The sequence below is a fragment of the Sprattus sprattus genome (genome assembly GCF_963457725.1).
Source record: "Sprattus sprattus genome assembly, chromosome: 4".
In the NCBI taxonomy this organism is placed as follows: domain Eukaryota; kingdom Metazoa; phylum Chordata; class Actinopteri; order Clupeiformes; family Clupeidae; genus Sprattus; species Sprattus sprattus.
Window position 1 is genome coordinate 15,130,149 of NC_137923.1, and position 19,214 is coordinate 15,149,362.

A 19,214-nucleotide genomic window follows, 5' to 3' on the forward strand; every position below is an offset into this window, starting at 1 on the left:
AGTCATGTGAAGGACAGATTAACACAGCCATTGTTGCCAGTAGCTGCCAAGGCTATGCACTAGGTAGTTATTTGTTTTCGGGTCAGAACATCCCATGAAAATGTATGAAAAGTCTTCAGAGCATGACATTGCCAACAATATCACCAGAAGACACCAGTAAGCAAGCTTTTATAAGTGCCAGTTGGGCTGTTGGTGGGGTTTTTGCATGCTAGGAAGCTCACTGGTTTTAGACTCCACAATACAATGCTTCTTTAAAGAAAAGTGATTCTTCTTTCCCTCTCTTCATTTCCATCACTCTTTAACCCTCTGTCCCTCTTTCTCCTTTTATTTCTCTTTACAACTGATTTTTTTTGCTTTCCCAAGTGATCATCTCTCTCCCTCCCTCTCTCTCCTGTTGTAGCGGGGGAGTGGCGTGAGCAGCTGTTTCCTCTGGTGGCGTCTCTGAAGGAGTGCGTGGCTGAGGTCGGTGACCGTGCCCAGAAGTCCATGACCTTCATCCTTCTCCAAGAGGTGGTGTGCAGCATCCCACAGGGCCTCTTCCTCCAGCAAAGACGTGACGTAGTTTTCAGTCAGGCGGTAGGTCAGACGCCTCAGTCCTCTTACATATACAAGGGAGGTGGCACATATGTCAGCAAATGTGCTTTGCCTACGTATGATACATTTGTCAGTTTTCAAGGATCCTAAACTGTGAAAACACACAAATGAACCAATGTTGTCCAGATGTGTTGTCCTTCTTCAACATGTATGTGTACGTCGTCAAACTGATTCTCACCTGAACCCCTCCTATTGACCACAAGCTAGAATTATTCCCTCAGAGGCGCCGCTGAGTTTAATGCTCAGTGTGAACCCTGTAACCCTGTCTGTGCCTTAACCAACATTTCACTAGTTCAACTATGTTCCATTTAGGCCTTCTCACTTTGAAGACTGTTCAAACACACTTGTGGTATAATAAATATTTACGCTTGAATGAAACAATTTGTTGAAATGAGGCAAACAAAGAGGATCTTTGGCGCACACATAACATTACATGTACCACAGTAAGAGAGTTTCAACCCCATTCTCATGTTTCCACTGCCAAATCTTGTTTCAGTTCAAATACCTCAGTACTGACTATAAGCAAACAAAGAACTGGCCACCCAACTGGTCAGCCAATGCATTCAATGGTATTTAAGATCCTTAGGGAACAATTCGACAGCCTACCACAGCTGAAAACATAACATGAAATATAAGACGTCTCTCTTTTGTCGCTGACTAAAGGGGAACCTTTGTTCCAAAACTGAGTAGAGAGAACGTTTACTAGCCTTAGTGAAGAAAGGGACATCTCTTTCGAGATTGTGTGTTCTAAACAGGAGCCTGGGATCTCTTTTGAGATCATTTGTTTTTAGGAGCAATATAAAGGCATGTAAAGGAGTAATTGTAGGCTATGAAACACAACTTCCAAACTCAAACTCTTCACCCCATCTTTTGTCCCTAACAAATAAGCACAATCATTTTTAAAAGATAGTACACAATTACCTCATAACTGAAAAAAAAATATGTTGGAGTACAATGCAGGCTTACAGATGACTTAATAGACAAGATCGCTGCAAAGTCCAGTAATTAATGATGCCGTGTCAAGTGATGGTGTGCGCTGTGTTTAAGCATGTTGGTGTGTCTTTCTGTGACTTTGTGTATGTATGTGTGTGATTCCATAAGTGTGGGTTTCTCTCTGCAGTTGTCATCATTGGCATGTGGCTTTGTGATGCGGCTCTATGCTGGGCTGGAGGATAAGGGCTTCCTGCAGCAGCTGCACCTGGTTGGTCTGGTGGCCCAGTTCGAGAGCCTGCTCAGTACTTACAGTAAGTACCCCTGGGATCAGAGGTGAAACAAACACACAGCTCCACACAAGGGTTCTCTTTCCTGATAGCTCGCTGCCACAGGGGTATTGTGGCAAGCCCTTATTTCGCTCATCTGACATATACTTGATATATAGCCACTGCTGCCACAGCTCATTCCATTGAAACTAAACAAGAATTCATGGACATGGGACATTTTGCTACTTTGCCAAACCATTTAGTCTGAGGCATTCACATTCATCAGAGCCCATTGATGTCCATGGAATGAACTGTTTTGTTATTAACCAAGTGGTAACAGTATTTATGTGTCGTGTATTTGTCCAACAACTGAAAAAAAGTCTTTCAGTTCACAGCGTGCTTTGAAACTGCACTTGAAGTGGTGAGCAAAGTGGTTGTCACAGTGAAAGAGCTACATTATAGAACGACAAATGCTGATTGTTGAAATTGACTTTTGGGAGTAAGGTCTAAAGTGCGATGTTAAGCACCACAATAAATGGCCTATGGTTTCTGGAAGGAATTGGTCTCAGTCAGCTTCACTCCACCACATAGAAGATATAGACATAGCATAGAGGAAGGAAAGGAAATGGAAGGGAGGATAGAGGACTGTAGAGTCAAAGAAAAAAAAAGTAGAAAAAAAGAGTAGGAATTGATGGACAGAGTAATTGAAATAAGAAAGAAAAGAAGAGTGAACAGGAGTGGCTATGGATAATGAGATAAAGAGAGAGTGAAGAAGGGAAATATTGAAAGAGAGATGGAGAGAAAAAAGCAGAGCATGGAAGGTAACTCTTGATATTCCTAGTTATACAGTTGAATTGAGAGGGACAGAGAGAAGAGGAGCCTTGGAACCTTTTTCCTCTCCTTCTTTCAGTTCAGTTTCCCTCTTCATTCTCTTTACTGTCTGTATACATAGCCACTCTTTTTCACTCTTCTTTCCATTCTTTTTTCACTTTTGTTCACTCTTATTTCCTTTCTTTTTCCTATCTTAACTTTGGCATTTAATTCACTGGTATTTCCTTCAGGAAATGCCTATTATAATTGATTGTTGATTATGCTATGCTTATAAATTTGCTTATAAACAGTTTTAATTCTAGGAATGAGTGCACCATTATAGTCTGTTAGGGATTAGGGTCTCAGGGTCTCATGTAATGGTTGGCTGAGTTTCAAGCATCATAAGCAGCAGTATCACGCTATCTCACGCTGTCTCACGCTCTATTTTAAGAGTCTGTTTCAGAGGAGTTGGCTCTGAGTTTGAGACTTGGGGAAGGCCAGATTTCCATCTCTTTGTCTACAAATTCAGCGGTTTGTCTTTTGTAAGTAATGTTTTGGAACATGTCATCAGATTATTGCTCTCCTTCTGCTGTTAGAAGTTTGAGCAAGGTCTTCATGTAATCGGAAACAATAGCCATCAAACCATTTGAACCAAATGAAGTACTTAAGAGAGACAAAAACAGGTGCAAATATAATACAAATGTCAAATAAATGTTGTGTACAGCATTATGGACATGCATATCAGGAACAGTTGTTGTAAAGATGTTTGATGATGTGTGTCATAGGTGAAGAGATTGGAATGCTAGAGGACATGGAGACGGGAATATCTGACCTGCACAGAGTCACGTTCACAATCACAGAGGCCAAGTCTGACGATCCCTCAGACCTACAGCCGGTTGTCAGTGGCAGGCGGTAAGGCAGGGTATCAATGGGGTGTGTTTTCCCAGAGCTTTCTTAAGTAAGACATATGCATTCTTTCTCTAAGAGGTACCTATGGTTGGACTGGAACACTCTTAGCTATGTCTCAACACAGTTTTCAGATAAATGTCAGTGTCTGGAAGTATGCATTGACTGTAATGTAGGACCAAGATATGTGTTGCATTACACTGTGTGCTTCATTAAATAGATAAATGTCAGTATAAACTTAATAATCCATACATTATTAATCCGTTGTGAATACAAATCTATGAGTAACATCCAGCCTACAATCGTCCTTATTTGGGTACTTTTTTATTTTGACTTGCATAGTATTTCTTGTTGAGGTTCTTTCTAATAATGATCACATGCACTCCAATCTCACTCATGCTCAAACCTACATGAATGACATTAATCGATTCCAGAAACATGGATCCAGACTATCAAAGTTTACACAGGATGGTTTCTCTAAGTGGAACTCTCAAGAGATTGGTTGTGGTGAAATAGCACCTCCTGTCATCTTTTCCTAACCACTTTTACTTGACCTTGATGAAAAATGGTCAAGGAAAGATGTGAAGAAGTACTCCTCCTCTCTCACTCCTCAGAGACCACTACACTGTGGAGGTGCCGTTGCCACGGCAGTCATTCCAGATCATCCCGCCCGAGCTGCGGGAGGGGAAGCCACTCCAGGTGTACCCAGTGCTCTTCAATGTGGGCATCAACGAACAGCAGACCATCGCTGAGAGGTACCGTAAGCCAGCAGCCACTAAGGCACCAGACAGGCTCCATGCAAACAGTGCTTGTGTACTGTACTGTACTGTTTACAAAACAAAACCTATACATGAAATGACATGTACGAAAATACAGGACAAATCGCGTTTTTTATTGATTCAACACGGGACGCAGCATTTAATTTTTCAATACGGGACGATCCCGTATAATAATGGGCGGATGGCAGCTAGTGGGACCTGATGTGGGTGGAGGAAAGCATGCATGTCATGGCAGCCTTCAGTGGACAGGTGGGTCTTTAATGGCCAATCATCTACAGATATGACGAGAGGCTGTTAGCCAGTGTTGTTGCTAACCACATCAGCTGGGTTCTTCTGTATGTGGATTACTTGTTGTTTAGCACTTTTTTTCTCGTGCTTTTCATCTGATATTGGAATAGGTGTCAATGCAATGCAAAACATAAACTCCTTCACAGGAGCAGACTTCTTAACATACAAAGAATTAAATCATTAAATCAGGTTGTAACCATTCGTAGGAAACCTTACCCATCCATGCTATATATATGCTAAATGAACATTTTTTTCTCAGTCTCTTTCTGGTTAGGCTGACTTTACTATACCTCATCCCCTAACTGAAAGACAGAAAAATATGCTCTCTGGCCATCATCGCCGCCCATCGTCACCGCCAACTAACACATGCTGCTGATGGCTTCAGTTGCTCCTAGGCTTCAAGGGAGTGCAGAGTTATCTATTGTAACTGTGGTCATATTTTTGTTCAAATAACCGATCTAGCCAGAAGTTGGGGCAGAAAACTGATCTGGTATTTATCATAGTATCTCATTTGTGTTATATGAAGAATGTATGAAGAACAAGACTTATGGACAGATCTGTAATAATTTGTTTCCAATTCTGCCAATCTTGTGCAGGTTTGGTGACATTTCTTTACAAGAGCGGATAAACCAGAGGAATTTTGAAATTTTAGATGGTTACTTCAAGACACTGAGTGCCAAAGTGCCATCAGAATGTGAGTTCCTCAGTTACAGCTTTTCTGCTTTAAACATGTATGAAATGTAAACAGTGTTCAATCCCACTGCCTTGAAAAGCTTTGTCTTGGCAAATCAACAATATACTAGAAAAAGTAGTACAATGGTAATATATTTTACAATGTAGAAGATTTGGTATACAATGCGATATACTCCATGATGTAATACACTGATTCAACTCTATAAAAAGTGAAGGGTTGCAGCCTGTACTTTTTGCTCTTGAGACATAATGTTACCATACCAATGCAAGTCTGTCATATCTATTAGAAGGCAATTATCAACCTCGCCCTCCTCCACACATCTGCCAAGAAGGCACTCCCTGCATAAAAATACATTTGTGATGACCCACGCCACAACCCATGATCTGACACACATAATAATAATTCATAGTCATTCGCTTGACAATTTACATACTACAACATCCTTTAACATAACATTTCAAATCTTTTCAAAAGGTTTGAATCTGAATGATCTATTTTTCCCCCAATAGTCTTGTATCTTTTTTGCTGTTTTTTCCCCCCTTTTTTTTTACGTTTGTAACTTTTTACATGTAATAATGTTTTCCTCATAGTAAAAAATGTATTAGAGCACAATATCTTGTCAGACTGTGTCCCTCTGTCAAGCTCAGTCAAGTTTATCAAGGCCAAAATTCTAATGCTAGCACTGTTAGGCCCATGGGAACACCCTGGGAGCTGATCACAAAGATATACCTTGACCTGTAATTGGTGATGATTAGGTGATGATTATTATATATTTGGTGATGATTAATATAATTGATGATGAATTATGTGATGATTCATATATTTGTTCCCCAGGTCTGCCCTGCTTTCAGACACAGATGGATGTGAAAGAATTACTTGAAACCCTTGGCCAGAACGTTGTTACTAAGAAGAGGAAGAATGTTGAAATTCTCTGGCTTGCCGGAACGGTAAAGATTAAGGTTACAGATGTGTTGTGTGTGTGTGTACGTGTGTCTGCACGCATTCATGCACATCTCTTGGTGTGTGTCTGGGTCTGTATCTGAGACAAATCTTGTGAATCCACAACATCTAAAAGCTGTTTAGTGTGAAAGCTTTGACACGATTGCTGAAACTTGTGTGCTGGAGCTATCAGCGGAGTAAATGACCTGGCTTCACTTGCAAAAAGAAATGCCTCGGCACATGTTTATTTTTATGAATCAGTCATCCAATCAGTGCACTTTCACTTTCCATATTCAGTGTGTAGTCTTCAGTATTACTACTCTCTGGGATTCTCTGTCACCACATTATAGTAGCATTTGAAATATGAGCTCTGTGCTTAGCATCAGTTATGTTCATGTGCTGGTGTGGCTGACACTTCAGTAGTGTAATTGTTATGGCAGGATAAAAGAATGTGGCTTGTTAAGAATGATGAACAGGTTGAGGACACTGAAATAAGAGAATATGACAGAGTGTGAAGCTGCATAGACTACATGTTAACTTAAGCAAAGTCTTTTACTCTTGTGCACTTAAAATTGCTGTGTAGCTGTATTTCACTTCTCTCTTGTGAACTCCCTCTTAAAAAGCTCCGCTAGCCTAAGAGCAATGTCTGCAAAGTTGAAAATTACAGTCCTAAATAGTGCTAAACTTATTAAGGATATGTTTTAAGAAACCCTATTGAAATACTCAGTAGACAGAATAGGCCTATAGTTCCAGGTCAGTACACAGTCATTGGAAAAGAAGATAAATTGGCACTTTGGATAGTAGTAAAGGACTCAGTGTCTCAGTGATGATTGGTGCGTGCTATCATGTTCAATCCTGCAGAACAGGTTTCAGGTTGACGTTGACGCCAAACATTTTCAGTTGAGTGCCTTCTGCTTGGTGTGAATAACACCTCGGCTACTTCCTAGCAGGTTCAACAGGCTGTCTGAAGCGTCAACCAGGAATTTATTGTCTCCTGGGTATTATTTCAGTGTTTTTTTTTTATTCGGCTGACATACAGTATGTAAGCTGTCTTAACACAGTTGGCTGTCACAGGATGCCTAGATATGCCTTGATTCAGTAAAACATCTGTTGGAAAGTGTGCTTATGATTGGTGTATTTTCAAAATGATGGTCCAAAGTGAGCTAGCCTTGAGGAGGAGAGATGGTATGGTTCCAATCTGGCCCTCTGAAACCATATGGTTAACAAAGGACTGAAGTGTGTTTAAGGGGCGTTTGATTGGGTTTAGGAGCATCTCTGTGTTGCACCAGCCTTATCAGACCTACACTCACCATATTGACATCAGTGGTGGACCATGTTTTTTTATGGTTAGGCCTATAATGTCTATTTGTTTAGTGACAAAAAAATAAACAATTAGGGAGGGACCCTACACAACCAAACAGTGATTGTTTTGTAAATCATAAGAATGCCGAAGCCTTCAACCTGAGATAATCTCCTACAGGAGATGATGAGGAGGACATCCTTGCAGATTTAGTAAAACTATCCATATTCGGAGGTGGGCAGTGATTTTTGCACAGTCAATATGTTACTTATCTTTAACAACCTATTGTTCATTTTCTCCAGTGAGTAAAAAAGAAAGGTTACCTTCCTAAATTGTCAAAAGAGATGTACACTTACTTAGAAATGGTATTCAAACATGAACACACACCCAGAATTGCTAGATGTGAACTGACCAGGACACAACTCTGTCTCTTTTTTTCAGGACTTAAGTCCGCATTCCTTTTCCTCACATTTATGAATCCTGTGGTGTCTGTTTGTTTACCCTCCCCTCCCAGATCTGCCGACGACTGAACGGCATTCGCTTCACCAGCTGCAAAAGTGCCAAAGACCGGACGTCCATGTCTGTCACGCTGGAGCAATGTGCCCTGCTAAGGGACGAACACAAGCTCAATAAGGACTACTTCATACGGGCCCTTGACTGCATGCGGAGGTAAGTTCTCCCTGAGCTCAACATCATATACACCTGTACACCTCCCATGTCTGCACTGCTCCCTACATCTCCACTTTACTGGTCCTTCTCATCCACCTCATCTCCATCCCTCCCTCGTGCGTGTGTGTGTGGGGGGTTCACATCACGTCATGGCTAGGAGATCATCTTGTCCCCAGGCTTGTGCAAGACACATGACGGGCCTGGCCTGAGAGGCCATATTCTTTAATAAGCGTTGTAAAATGTTAAAGCAATATGATGTGACATCCATTTTTTTTTTTCACCACTTTTCAACTAGTAAAGCAAAGGAAAGTCACCTGGAGGTTGATGGTAGAGTTCAGATTTAGTTTTAATAATAACCTAGGTGAGTGTTTATTTATAATAAGACAAAGTTCATTTGTAAGACAAAGACCTAGCAAAAAGTTAATTTCCATAGGACGCAGCACCTAGTCCATGTACTTGGACACCACAATGTAATGAATCGGCCGTGTGGAAAGATGTCCCTCATCCACCTGTGAGGAGGCCCCAGTATATCGGAAATACTTCCTCTCCTTTTGTCTCCCTGCACCCCCTCCTCCAGCCATCCTGATAGCATCACACCAGCTTGGGTGGTAGGCAGCTGAAGCCCTCACTTTAGAGGACAGAGACAGTTGTAATTGTCTACAATAACAACAAGAGATGCATTTCATCAAAGAAAATGCAAAGTGTGGTTGCACAACAGTGGTAGAGTCTGTTAACAGTAATACTTAAAGAAATCTCCTGACCAGGAATCAAATGTGGGTCAACTGCTGAGAAGGCAGGACAGCTAACCGACTTGCCACTGATGCTGTAGCCTATACCAGCCAACTTGCTGTTTTCTGTAATTCAGAAATATTGTGACCCTCTAATTGCAAGTGTCCACTATCAAAGCAAATTCTATAAGGTTATAATATGTGCGTTACAGAAACATCGAGATTATTACGAGTTAGGACATTTTTTGGGCCTCTGGACTCTAGCCAAGGACTCTTAGGGCCTCATTTACAAACAGGATTGCGCCCATATCGGGCGTAAAATATCGGGTGTAAACATAAAACCGTATTTACAAAGGAGGCGCATTTGAGTAAGAGCGTAGATTATCGCTGCTGTGAGGGTATAAGGAAAAGTGGGTGTTCGCCGCAAGGAGATGGGAGGAGAGGCGTTAAGTGCGCCTAATGATGTATTCCGTGGGTGCGTCTCAAATTTGCGGGATAATTATGCGCCTCATAAAAGCAGGTCTTAACCAGGAAGCGTGTTTTGATTGAGTCTGAAAACTTCGATATGGCAGGAGTTATTAGAGCAAGGCGAAGACACAGACAAAGACAACAGATTTTTTTCAACACGACTAACACTTTTCCAATTTCCAAATTGTAGAGCCAGAGCAGCATATTCATCTCACCTTCCATGTTTATTTTGACGTTATAACCAAAATAAGGCAACCAAACGTCTGACCTTCAGTTTCCCCTGCCCTGTCCACACTACAAGTCCAGTTTTCAAATGTATCAGCCGAGGGGAGCGTTTTTGAAAAGCATAGTTTTCAGTGTTGGAATACACCGTTTTAAAGTAAGAGGTGTTGTGTATTTCTACCAGACTATTTAACGGGATGCTATGGGCAGTTAACCTGGCTATTAACTATCCTAGCTATCTCTAGCTTAGGGAACCATCTTAACAGTTTGCAGTTGCCTGTGTGTGATAAACTCATGTTAATATGTGTAAATATGAACTTGTGAACATAACCTCGTTAATATGAAGCTGCACAGGCACACTGAGGGGTAGCCATAGCCAAGTGCGTAGGTTTGCATAGGGTTGATAGGGACTAGTCACGACCAAGTTTGGAAAAGATACAATTGTCCCTACCAATATTTTGTTAATTTTGAAAAAAAATAGTTTTCACAATACATTTGCAAACTCATTCGTATTATTATCTATACTATGATTGTCGCCCAGAAGAGTGAAACAAATACATTTCCAAGTTAACCAATGCGCCCTCGAGCCTGCGATACAAGATGCTGTCATTTAATTGGCTGAAGTGGCAGAGTCGGAATCACTACGTGAATCCTGAAAGAGTGCTACTAGTAGTCTGATACGGTAAACCATAGACATGTATACGTAGACACCGCCTCCACTGCTTCTCGGCGAAACGCGTCGCCACCATATTGTTACAGGAGCTCTCTGACGTCAGAGGTCTGTCAAACGTGTCAAACAACCGCAAGTTGCCAGGAGCTGCGGTTTGTCTGGATACAAATCACGATAACCTTTTACATTTCGCAACCAATTTCATGGAGTATTCAAGGGTTTATGCTCTACGTGAAGTGTGTGAAAAAGATTTGCCTCTACATTACTTTGAATCTCGCTAGTTAAATCGCCAGTCATTCATGTGCATGGGTCTATGATAAACGCACACCTGTCTTGCACAGCTCGTGCACTTTGAAAATACTGAGAAGATCTATAAACTATCGAAATAGTGCTTCTTTAGTTACTAGGTATTGACCATCATTAAGAGAAAGAGCATACATCAAATAGTGAGAAACTGGCAGTCAGTGTGTTTTTCATAGTTTAATAGTTCCTTTTCAAGTATAATCTAATTATAGGTAATCTGTAGAAATTTCACCCTACGCTTCCTGAAGCACCTCCCACAAGTTGGATTGGCTTGATGGGCACTTGTTGCGTACCATACGGCCAAGCTGCTCCCACAACAGCTCAATGGGGTTGAGATCCGGTGTCTGCGCTGGCCACTCCATAACAGACAGCATACAAGCTGCCTTCTTCTTCCCTATATAGTTCTTGCATAATTTGGAGGTGCGCTTTGGGTCATATATTGTCCTGTTGTAGGAGGAAATTGGCTCCAATCAAGCGCTCTACACAGGGTATGGCATGGCGTTGCAGGGGTGCAAACTTGTCACCTTTCGGCGAAATTTGGGGGTCCTCCAAGTAATCTGCGAACGCAGGCTGTCATTCAGGTGAAGGCATTTTCAAAAAACGTTTTAAAACTTTTTAATATGGCATTTACGGTAATGTGTGACTGGTACGCTGCAAGAACGTTTGGCTATATAACGTAGGCTATCCTGCTAATGTCAGACAGTTCTCTGACAGACGCCTCGCAATTCACATTAACCATTTTTGCTGGTTTGTGGTTACAATAACGGTGTTAACGGATAGTACAGTGTCTATGTCGTGGTCACTTTGGAAATGTACATAAAAGACACGGTCGTCAGCGGAGTTTAGCTGCTAATAAGTTACAGATGCAGTATCTATCTTAAATAACCATTACCTTGGCAGCTTGCACATTGATGACAGCACCCTGAGGGGTTTCTAAATTTTCCCATTATAGTTTTATGAGTTAAATATCGCAGAGACTATAACATCAGCTATATCACTAGCTATTATTTAATGCAAATTGAACTTCTCTATTTAGCAACCAGAAACACAACTTTAGCTGCAATTTAAGTTTAATTTCTCAAAATCAGCTCACCAATAAAAAGCAGTCTAGTGTGTTTTTAAATTCACATACAAAAATACAGCTTCCAAACATTTTCGAAGCAATTTGACCTTGAATGTGAGTAGTTGATCGAGTTATCATCTGCTCCGTCTATTGATGCAAACATTTAGCTTGGGCATTGGTCGCCCATTATGTATTTATCACTTCACTGGATTGGAAGTCCACTTTCCAGGCTCTCGCACGCCCCCTTCAGTGATGCAGAGGTTACGTTTGCCTCCCCTATGTGCTTTTTCACTGCGGTTTTATGACAGATCAGCAAGACTAAATAGCTTCTACACATATGTGTAATACATTACATATTCTATGGATACAAACGACGTAAAATAAAAGTGTCTACAAATATTTCAGTGATGGTTGGGTTGGCCTGTGCTCATGCAACATTTAACACAGGAATGTTTATGATTAAACTGTTACCAGAGCACAAAATTGTTTACAACAGCACAAAATTCTTCATAGATCTAGCTTCGTAATTTTGCTGTCTAAGTGCACCCGATTGATGCATTGAACTTCAAAATGTGAAAAATGTTCTAATACTGTATATAAAATATACTCCCCATGGATCATGCCCCAGACCCTCCTAAGGGGTTCACATTATTGTCACCTTTTTCATCACTGATGAGTTTGCACCCCTGACAATAGTAATAATAATAATAATTCATTTTATTTGTAGTGCACTCTTCATTCCAGCAGAATCTCAGAGTGCTAGTCTGTACATGACATCCAAAAATTCCGTTGCGGGAGAGGAGTCGAAGTGTCCTCTTTTTCACAAACTATAATCTGGTCACCCTATAAACTGGTAGGCCTATATGAACCCTAGGATAGTTATAAAACTATCTCACTATCTAAACTATCTCTGTCTATTGAATTGATGAATTGCTGTGCAGGAAAAACAGCAGCCTGAAGCTACAGATGAAGAGCAGGGTGATGATTAATCAGCATAAGGGGTTCAGATGAGACGTTGAATGGTCCATTTTGGTAAAGATTGCATTCAAATGCTGTTTTTTAAAGGGATGTTTAGACAATTTTACCCATGAATGTAATCAATCACACTGGCTATTTTGAGAATACATGTTATACTTGAAGGTAGTAAAAAGGTGCAATAAATTGTGATGCCCAAATGTATGCAGCATATAATTCATGAATACATTATTTCATTGCACTGAAATCCAGATGATGTAGGCTTAGTACAGCTCCATAAAACCTGAACCAATTACCTGCATATTACAAATTAATTTCAGAACAAACAAATGCACTGCATGTACTTCTCATTAGGTACATTTGTTCATTAAGGCAATATTTTGAAATGCATTCAGGAAACTAAGAAATCCAGTGCAGATGTAGTGCAGGTTGAGGAAGAAGCAGCTGGACCATGAGGGCTTCTGATGAGGTCTTACTCATGTTTGGGATATCCAAAAAAGACAACAAAAACAAGTGATGTCAAAAAAATTTGGAGAACGTTTATTTATTTATTTTTAAACTAAGGTTTTATTATTCTTATTATGTTTAAATCAGTTCCAAGTTCCACAAGTTAGTACACAAATGTTAATATATTCTAATACATTTTGCCTGTTTTTTTATGGTGGGGGGGTCTGCCGGGCAGTGTCCCTACCAATGCTGAGACCAAACCCGGGCAGTGTCCCTACCAATGCTGAGACCAAGCCCTTGGCCATAGCAACCCAGAAACTCAATTTTCATTGTAAAGTTTAAATTCCCAAAATCAGCTCACCAATAAAGGACAGTCATGAACTTAAAGTGATCACAACTTTTAATGTGGACAGGAGGGCTAAACGGAAAATTATTTATGAGATTCTATATTTACCCGGGTTAGTTTGCTGTAACCTTGACAACCAAAAGCTCTAATTCTATTTTTAACTCATCATCCATGGTGGCAGGAAAACGCAGGCTATGTCTACCCTATTTTAGCGGGGCGCTATTAACACTAATGGGTGAGGTTAGGCGCTAATGACAAGATGACGTTCTTGTTTGATAAACAGGATGCAAAACACCGTACGGTATTTGCGCTTTGGCAAAGGCGCAGATTAAGCTGCGGTCGCAATATTAGTAAATGAGGCCCTTAGTCTGTTTTGTATTACGATGTGATTTGTTTTAGTTTTGTTGTCCTGTTCCCAGGACCCAAAGTATTTATACTTGGCCTTCGTGTGAGTCTTCGTGTTCTGTGTACCAGTTGTTCACCACACTGGAGTTAACCGTTGTCTTTCCTATGAGTTTTTTTGGGATGTTCTTGAGTTTTCTCTTTGATTGTTAGCTGTAGACAGCATGAGGCAATTTTGGACTTATTTCCGTGTATACAAATTCCCTTGAATTTTCTGCCCTGTTTTTTCCTCGGGATCTTCTGTGCTTTTGGATGTAATCTTGATTTGGGAAATTAAAAGACCACATTTGTTTTCACTAATGTGTGCACTTGGGCCCTACACTGCTCAACATGACACACACTGGTTCAGCATTTCAGCTGCCTGAATTTATTCCCTGACTTCGTCCTGACAGATATATGTCTTAATATTTTACCATTAATTTAAATATGTAAAAATAGGTATAAAAAAGGACAATAACAAAAGAATAACTGGGCAGTGCGAAGCCCACTATACATTATAATAAATAAAACTTCAGAAGATCAATAGTGTGATGCTGTGTGCTTGAGAACACCTTGAACTACCCTCTAAAGAATCAGAGTCAGAATGCCTGAAATGTTTCAAGGATAGGTTAAACTGCCTGAATGATGAGCATTGTGTAACGCACTGAAAGTTGAACCAAGTTCGATCAATCCTCTGCTCCAAGACACTAGCAAAACGCGGCTGAACCATAACAAACAGAAGAAAGTCTATCGCTTCTGTCACTACTAGTGCTGATCAGTGTGATCCCCTACTTAAGCTACTCTGTCTCTGTATGCCTACTTACATTCTAACAGTTTAATTGGAAAGACGTCACAAATTGCTTAACATTTGACTTGGACAGGGTTTTCTACATCTTATACTAATCACACTACCCAACACTAACTTGAGAAGAGTAATGTGCCACATTAGTGCCTTTTGTCAACAAAAGACATCTTACACTGACGTCTTGTCTGTGTACCCTGCTCGGTCTTGAGCCTGGTATAATTGGCTTTTTGAGCCTTCAGGCACTATTAAACTGCCCACATTATATCAGACAGCATTCTGTGGAAGTGAACAGCGGAACTATGTTTTATGGCAAAATAGCCTGATTTATGGATGGATAAAAAAGGCATTTTGTGCACGCCTAGTTCCATTTTCCGAATATGCCAAAGATAGTTCATCAGTGCTCACTAATATTCATAATGTCTGAACTTTTCCAGATGAATTAAAGCAGTGGTTCTCTCATGAACTACTTGGATCCTGGTTATTTAGGGTGTGGCTGTGAACACTAGCAATGGATTGTTACACTCAACCTATTTTGCCCATATTTTGTAAAATTGTACATAGACTAATTACTCATTGTCTGTTGAGCGTCAGAGTCAGCCATTCACTAAATAAAGCAGTGGCTGTTGAGATAAACCGGTTTCCCTATAAACCTCTGAAGGACCTCCGTTTAGTATCTTTTATAAACATTTGTTGAGATAATGCTTATCAGTAGGTTGTGAACCTGCAATTGCTGTCTTAGACTTTGAACTCTGGCTTGTAACTGATGGCTTGTAACCTGATGAACACCACTACCTCTCTGGAGGATTCTGCGGCTGCCAAAGCCTCTGCCTGATTCATTATTCTATTACAGGCCTTTTCCGCCGACAGGGTCCAGTTCCGTTTAGGATTCTTTGAACCTTTCTAACAGTTTTGAGCAGAACAATTGTAATCAAGGATGCATCATCAGTGGAGTGTGTTGCACAATGCACAATGGAAGTTAACTTTAGAAGCAAACAACAAGATTTCCCTCAAGCCTTTGTCCTTTATTTCAGATATTTGTTTCCCTCCAAAAAAAAAGCATGTACCGCTTATAATGATAAGAGGATACTGAAGACAATGACATGCAAGACGAATGGACTGTGAAAAAGTTTCATTTGCAGACGTATAGTACACACAAATGCCACTTACTGATGTTATTATGGTTGGACCACTTTGCACTGAAAAAAGCAGCTATATAGTCCAGACGGGAACCAACTTTTCAAGTTCAAGTATTTTATATCAAAATTCTCTGAACAGTTCAAAATTTGGTGCGCAAACCAGAACAGAACTAATTCCTTGTTGGTGGAAAAGGTGTATTAGAGAAAAGTTTTTTTTAAATGGTCATAGTCAGTGAAGTATAGGAGTATTACATCACCAACTGCTACCATATTGCTGTGGCAGTTGGCAGGTTGGCATGAATGTTTCTGCGACTAGTCTGAGGGGGGCAGAGCTAGGAACCCAGCATGTGTTCGCTTCAACTACATCCTCCATACATGCTCATATTGTCTGTGATTGGTCATTCTTAAAATAAGTGTACCTGCCCCATCTCTGTGTCATCCCAGCCAGCTTTCTGCTTGCCTGCCTCTGTGTGTGTATGTGATTATGTACTTGTGTGTATGAGCTGGACTGAGAATGCACTGTAGTACTAACACTGTGTGTGTGTGTTGGTCTGGATGATTGGGTAATGTGTGTGTCTGTATCTGCGTGCTTGTGTGTGTGTGTGTGTGTGTGTGTGTGTGTGTATGCGTGCGTGTCTGTACGCGTGCGTGTGTGTTTCTTCTTGGCTCGCTTAGCAGTCGGTTGGCCCAGGGAGAAGCTGCTCAATGGGATGACCCAGAGGCAGGCTCAGTAGCCAATCACAAGCCGGCCTCTCGCCACTTCTACCCAATTGCCCTTCTGCTCGTCAGCTCTCACCTGCTGGTGGTGTGGCTGATTTTAAGTCTTGTTTTTCTGCTTGCAAAATATCAATAAACTGCTGATCATGCCATAACAACTGACTCGTTCTGTCATTTCTCCCAGGACCAATGCCAGATCTACCCTTTGCCTTTGATACCTCTCACAGCAGGGAGTTAACATAAGTGTTTGGTGCTAGACACACCAGCAGAGGCTCTGAGCTTCATTCTCCCTCTGTTACCAAACTGTACTCCACACGCAGGGCTGAATTTATCTGTTGAGTTTTCAGCCACAGGCCAGTCTCTTTGTGATAACCTCAGAAGAAATCGCCGATTTCCACCAATACCAATTACAGATAGAGTAAGGAGATTACACATCAGTTATTCATTCTGAACTGTGAGCTTTACCTCTGCAACGCTGGTGTCACACACACACACCTGTTCTATACAGCCTCAGGTATAAACAGGTATGCTTTCAGTCAGATTTAGGAGACTGGATACTGACCTCTTATACAAGTGACAAAATGTAACTCCAGATACAGTTAGGGATCGAGCATCCAGCCATCTTACAATACTAAGGTGTGTACTGGGGCAGGGAACTAGCATTGAAGGTTTAATTTTTAAGTACATCAGACATGAAAAAAACATTCTTCTTCTTTTTTATTCTTTATGTTTTTCCCTCCTCCCTAACCCCCCCCCCCTCCCCAACCCCCACACTAGAGAGGGATGCCGAATTGAAAATGTCCAAAAGAATATTAAGTGCCGCAAGTATGCATTCAACATCCTGCAGCTGATGGCGTTCCCCAAGTGCTATCGACCTCCTGAGGGGACTTATGGGAAGGTGGACTCCTGAGATGTGGGTCCAGAGCTGCATCCCTGTGTCACTGACCACAGCCTGTTATGTGCCGTGTGGGTGGGTGTGGTGGATGTACACTTTCAAATGGCTTAATGCACCTAACACCCACCAGCAGCCACTGTTGCTGGTTCACCTTGGTTTAAATCAATTATGTATATATCATTTCTGTTGCTTTTTAGTGTATGTCATTTTTAGTGTATTTGATTGTCTGTACTTTGTTGTGTTTTTGTACAGTCTGGGTTTATGTTTCATTGCTTGTGTTTTATTGTTTTTCTTGGCAATGTTCTGAACCCAATCAATTTTTTATTTCACAGTAAAATCATATCTCCTCCAAAAGAGCATTCAAAAATCATTTGTTTTCATTTTGAGGCATCACACATCTCAACCCATTCCATTTTTAACTTATCAATAAGAATGTTATCAATTCCATGAGGTAACTGAGGTTACAGTGTTTATTTTTGTATCTTGTATTTCCTTACACACCCTGTTTTGCAACACCAGATAAGTGAAGTGCTGAGGATATCTGTATCATTACACAACTCCTGAATGGCTGAGAGCTGGATTTACACTAGGAAATACACACAACTGCCAAAATGTTGTAATTTAGTTTGTCACGTGATCACGTTTTCTACCTCTCCCAGATAATCTTGTATTTACAAGATGTATCTGTTTAGCACTTGTATCTGTCTGGCACTTAAAACCTCTGTGTTACTCCCGGGTTTACATTTTGAACACCTCTGCAAAATAGAGTTAAGACTTTGCTCATTTGTTTTCAGGAGTCACTCAAAGCTGGTGGTTCTCCATATTTTAACATGCCTTTAAATGTCCAGTTGTACAGGTCTCAAGCAATCAGAGAGTACATCAGACATTATTTTGACAGTGAAAAACGGCAGTTGGAAGCGGTAGCACATGCGCACTGCTGCATAAAAAAGGAGCGAGCAGCAAAGGTATTAAATACGCAGAGCCAGGCGGAAGGTAATCACTGAAATATTTGGTTAAAACCTGCCACTAGCATTGTCAGCAATTACTTTTAAACGGAATGCTTCAGACGAGATTACAATGTGTTGTGGCCAAAGTCTTTTACAACTTTCACAATCAAAACTCTTAAACCCAGGATGTGTTGTTCCAACAGATTTACTGTAGTAATGAAGAGATTAAGAGATGAATTTCCAAGAAAAGATCTGCCAGATACACTCGCACCAACATGTATAAACAGTTACCCAACACCTCCACAGCAGCCCTAGTTCGCTAACCCCTTTTGACCAATGAAACCCACTGACCGCTCATCTGGCATTATCCAATCAGAAGGCTTAAACTGTACCTAGTGACCCATCCATTATTTCCCTTAGTTCAACCCCCTTATTTGAAATCACACGTATACTGTGTGTGATTAACCCTCAAATTAATTAAATGGGTTACCAGGCAAATACCTTCTTACTCATATAAAAATATCCCACGAATGTAAAATGGAAATATTGCATTCAACATAATAAACCTTATTGCTTATTCTGTTTTTCAAAACAATTACATTAGTTGACACATAAATGTAGCTTGTTATGCCTGGTTTAAAATCCCCTTGCCACATCCCTACAAACTTACTGTAATATTGCTTGACAGGGTGTTTTGCTCACTTAGATTCCATGAAAAATTAACATAATATTTTGTCGAAATCAATGTTACCCATCTCAAATCCAATCTGAAGAATTTACTAAGGCCTAGAATGTGAACATGTGACATTAAAAAGGGAACAAATGTGTCTAATATATTTGCAACTTCTGAGCTAGGAACTGAAACTAATTTTTTTTAGCAGACATTCTGACACTTGCTGTGTGTGACTTGTGGAAGCAGAATAATCAGTTCTA

The 19,214-nt window shown here is 40.6% G+C and overlaps 1 protein-coding gene across 1 annotated transcript in view; it reads left to right on the forward strand.

Annotated features, from left to right (window-relative positions):
• inpp4b (inositol polyphosphate-4-phosphatase type II B) overlaps positions 1-16,575 on the forward strand; it is a gene marked incomplete at both ends in the record, with an annotated part of 73,170 nt that extends 56,595 nt beyond the window's left edge. The window contains 8 exons of the mRNA XM_080836375.1: positions 401-576; positions 1,715-1,838; positions 3,389-3,515; positions 4,124-4,264; positions 5,173-5,270; positions 6,105-6,217; positions 8,024-8,178; positions 16,398-16,575. Coding sequence (XP_080692501.1) covers positions 401-576; positions 1,715-1,838; positions 3,389-3,515; positions 4,124-4,264; positions 5,173-5,270; positions 6,105-6,217; positions 8,024-8,178; positions 16,398-16,575 — 1,112 coding nt within the window. The remainder of the gene's footprint in view (positions 1-400; positions 577-1,714; positions 1,839-3,388; positions 3,516-4,123; positions 4,265-5,172; positions 5,271-6,104; positions 6,218-8,023; positions 8,179-16,397) is intronic.
• Between the last annotated feature and the right edge of the window lie 2,639 nt (positions 16,576-19,214).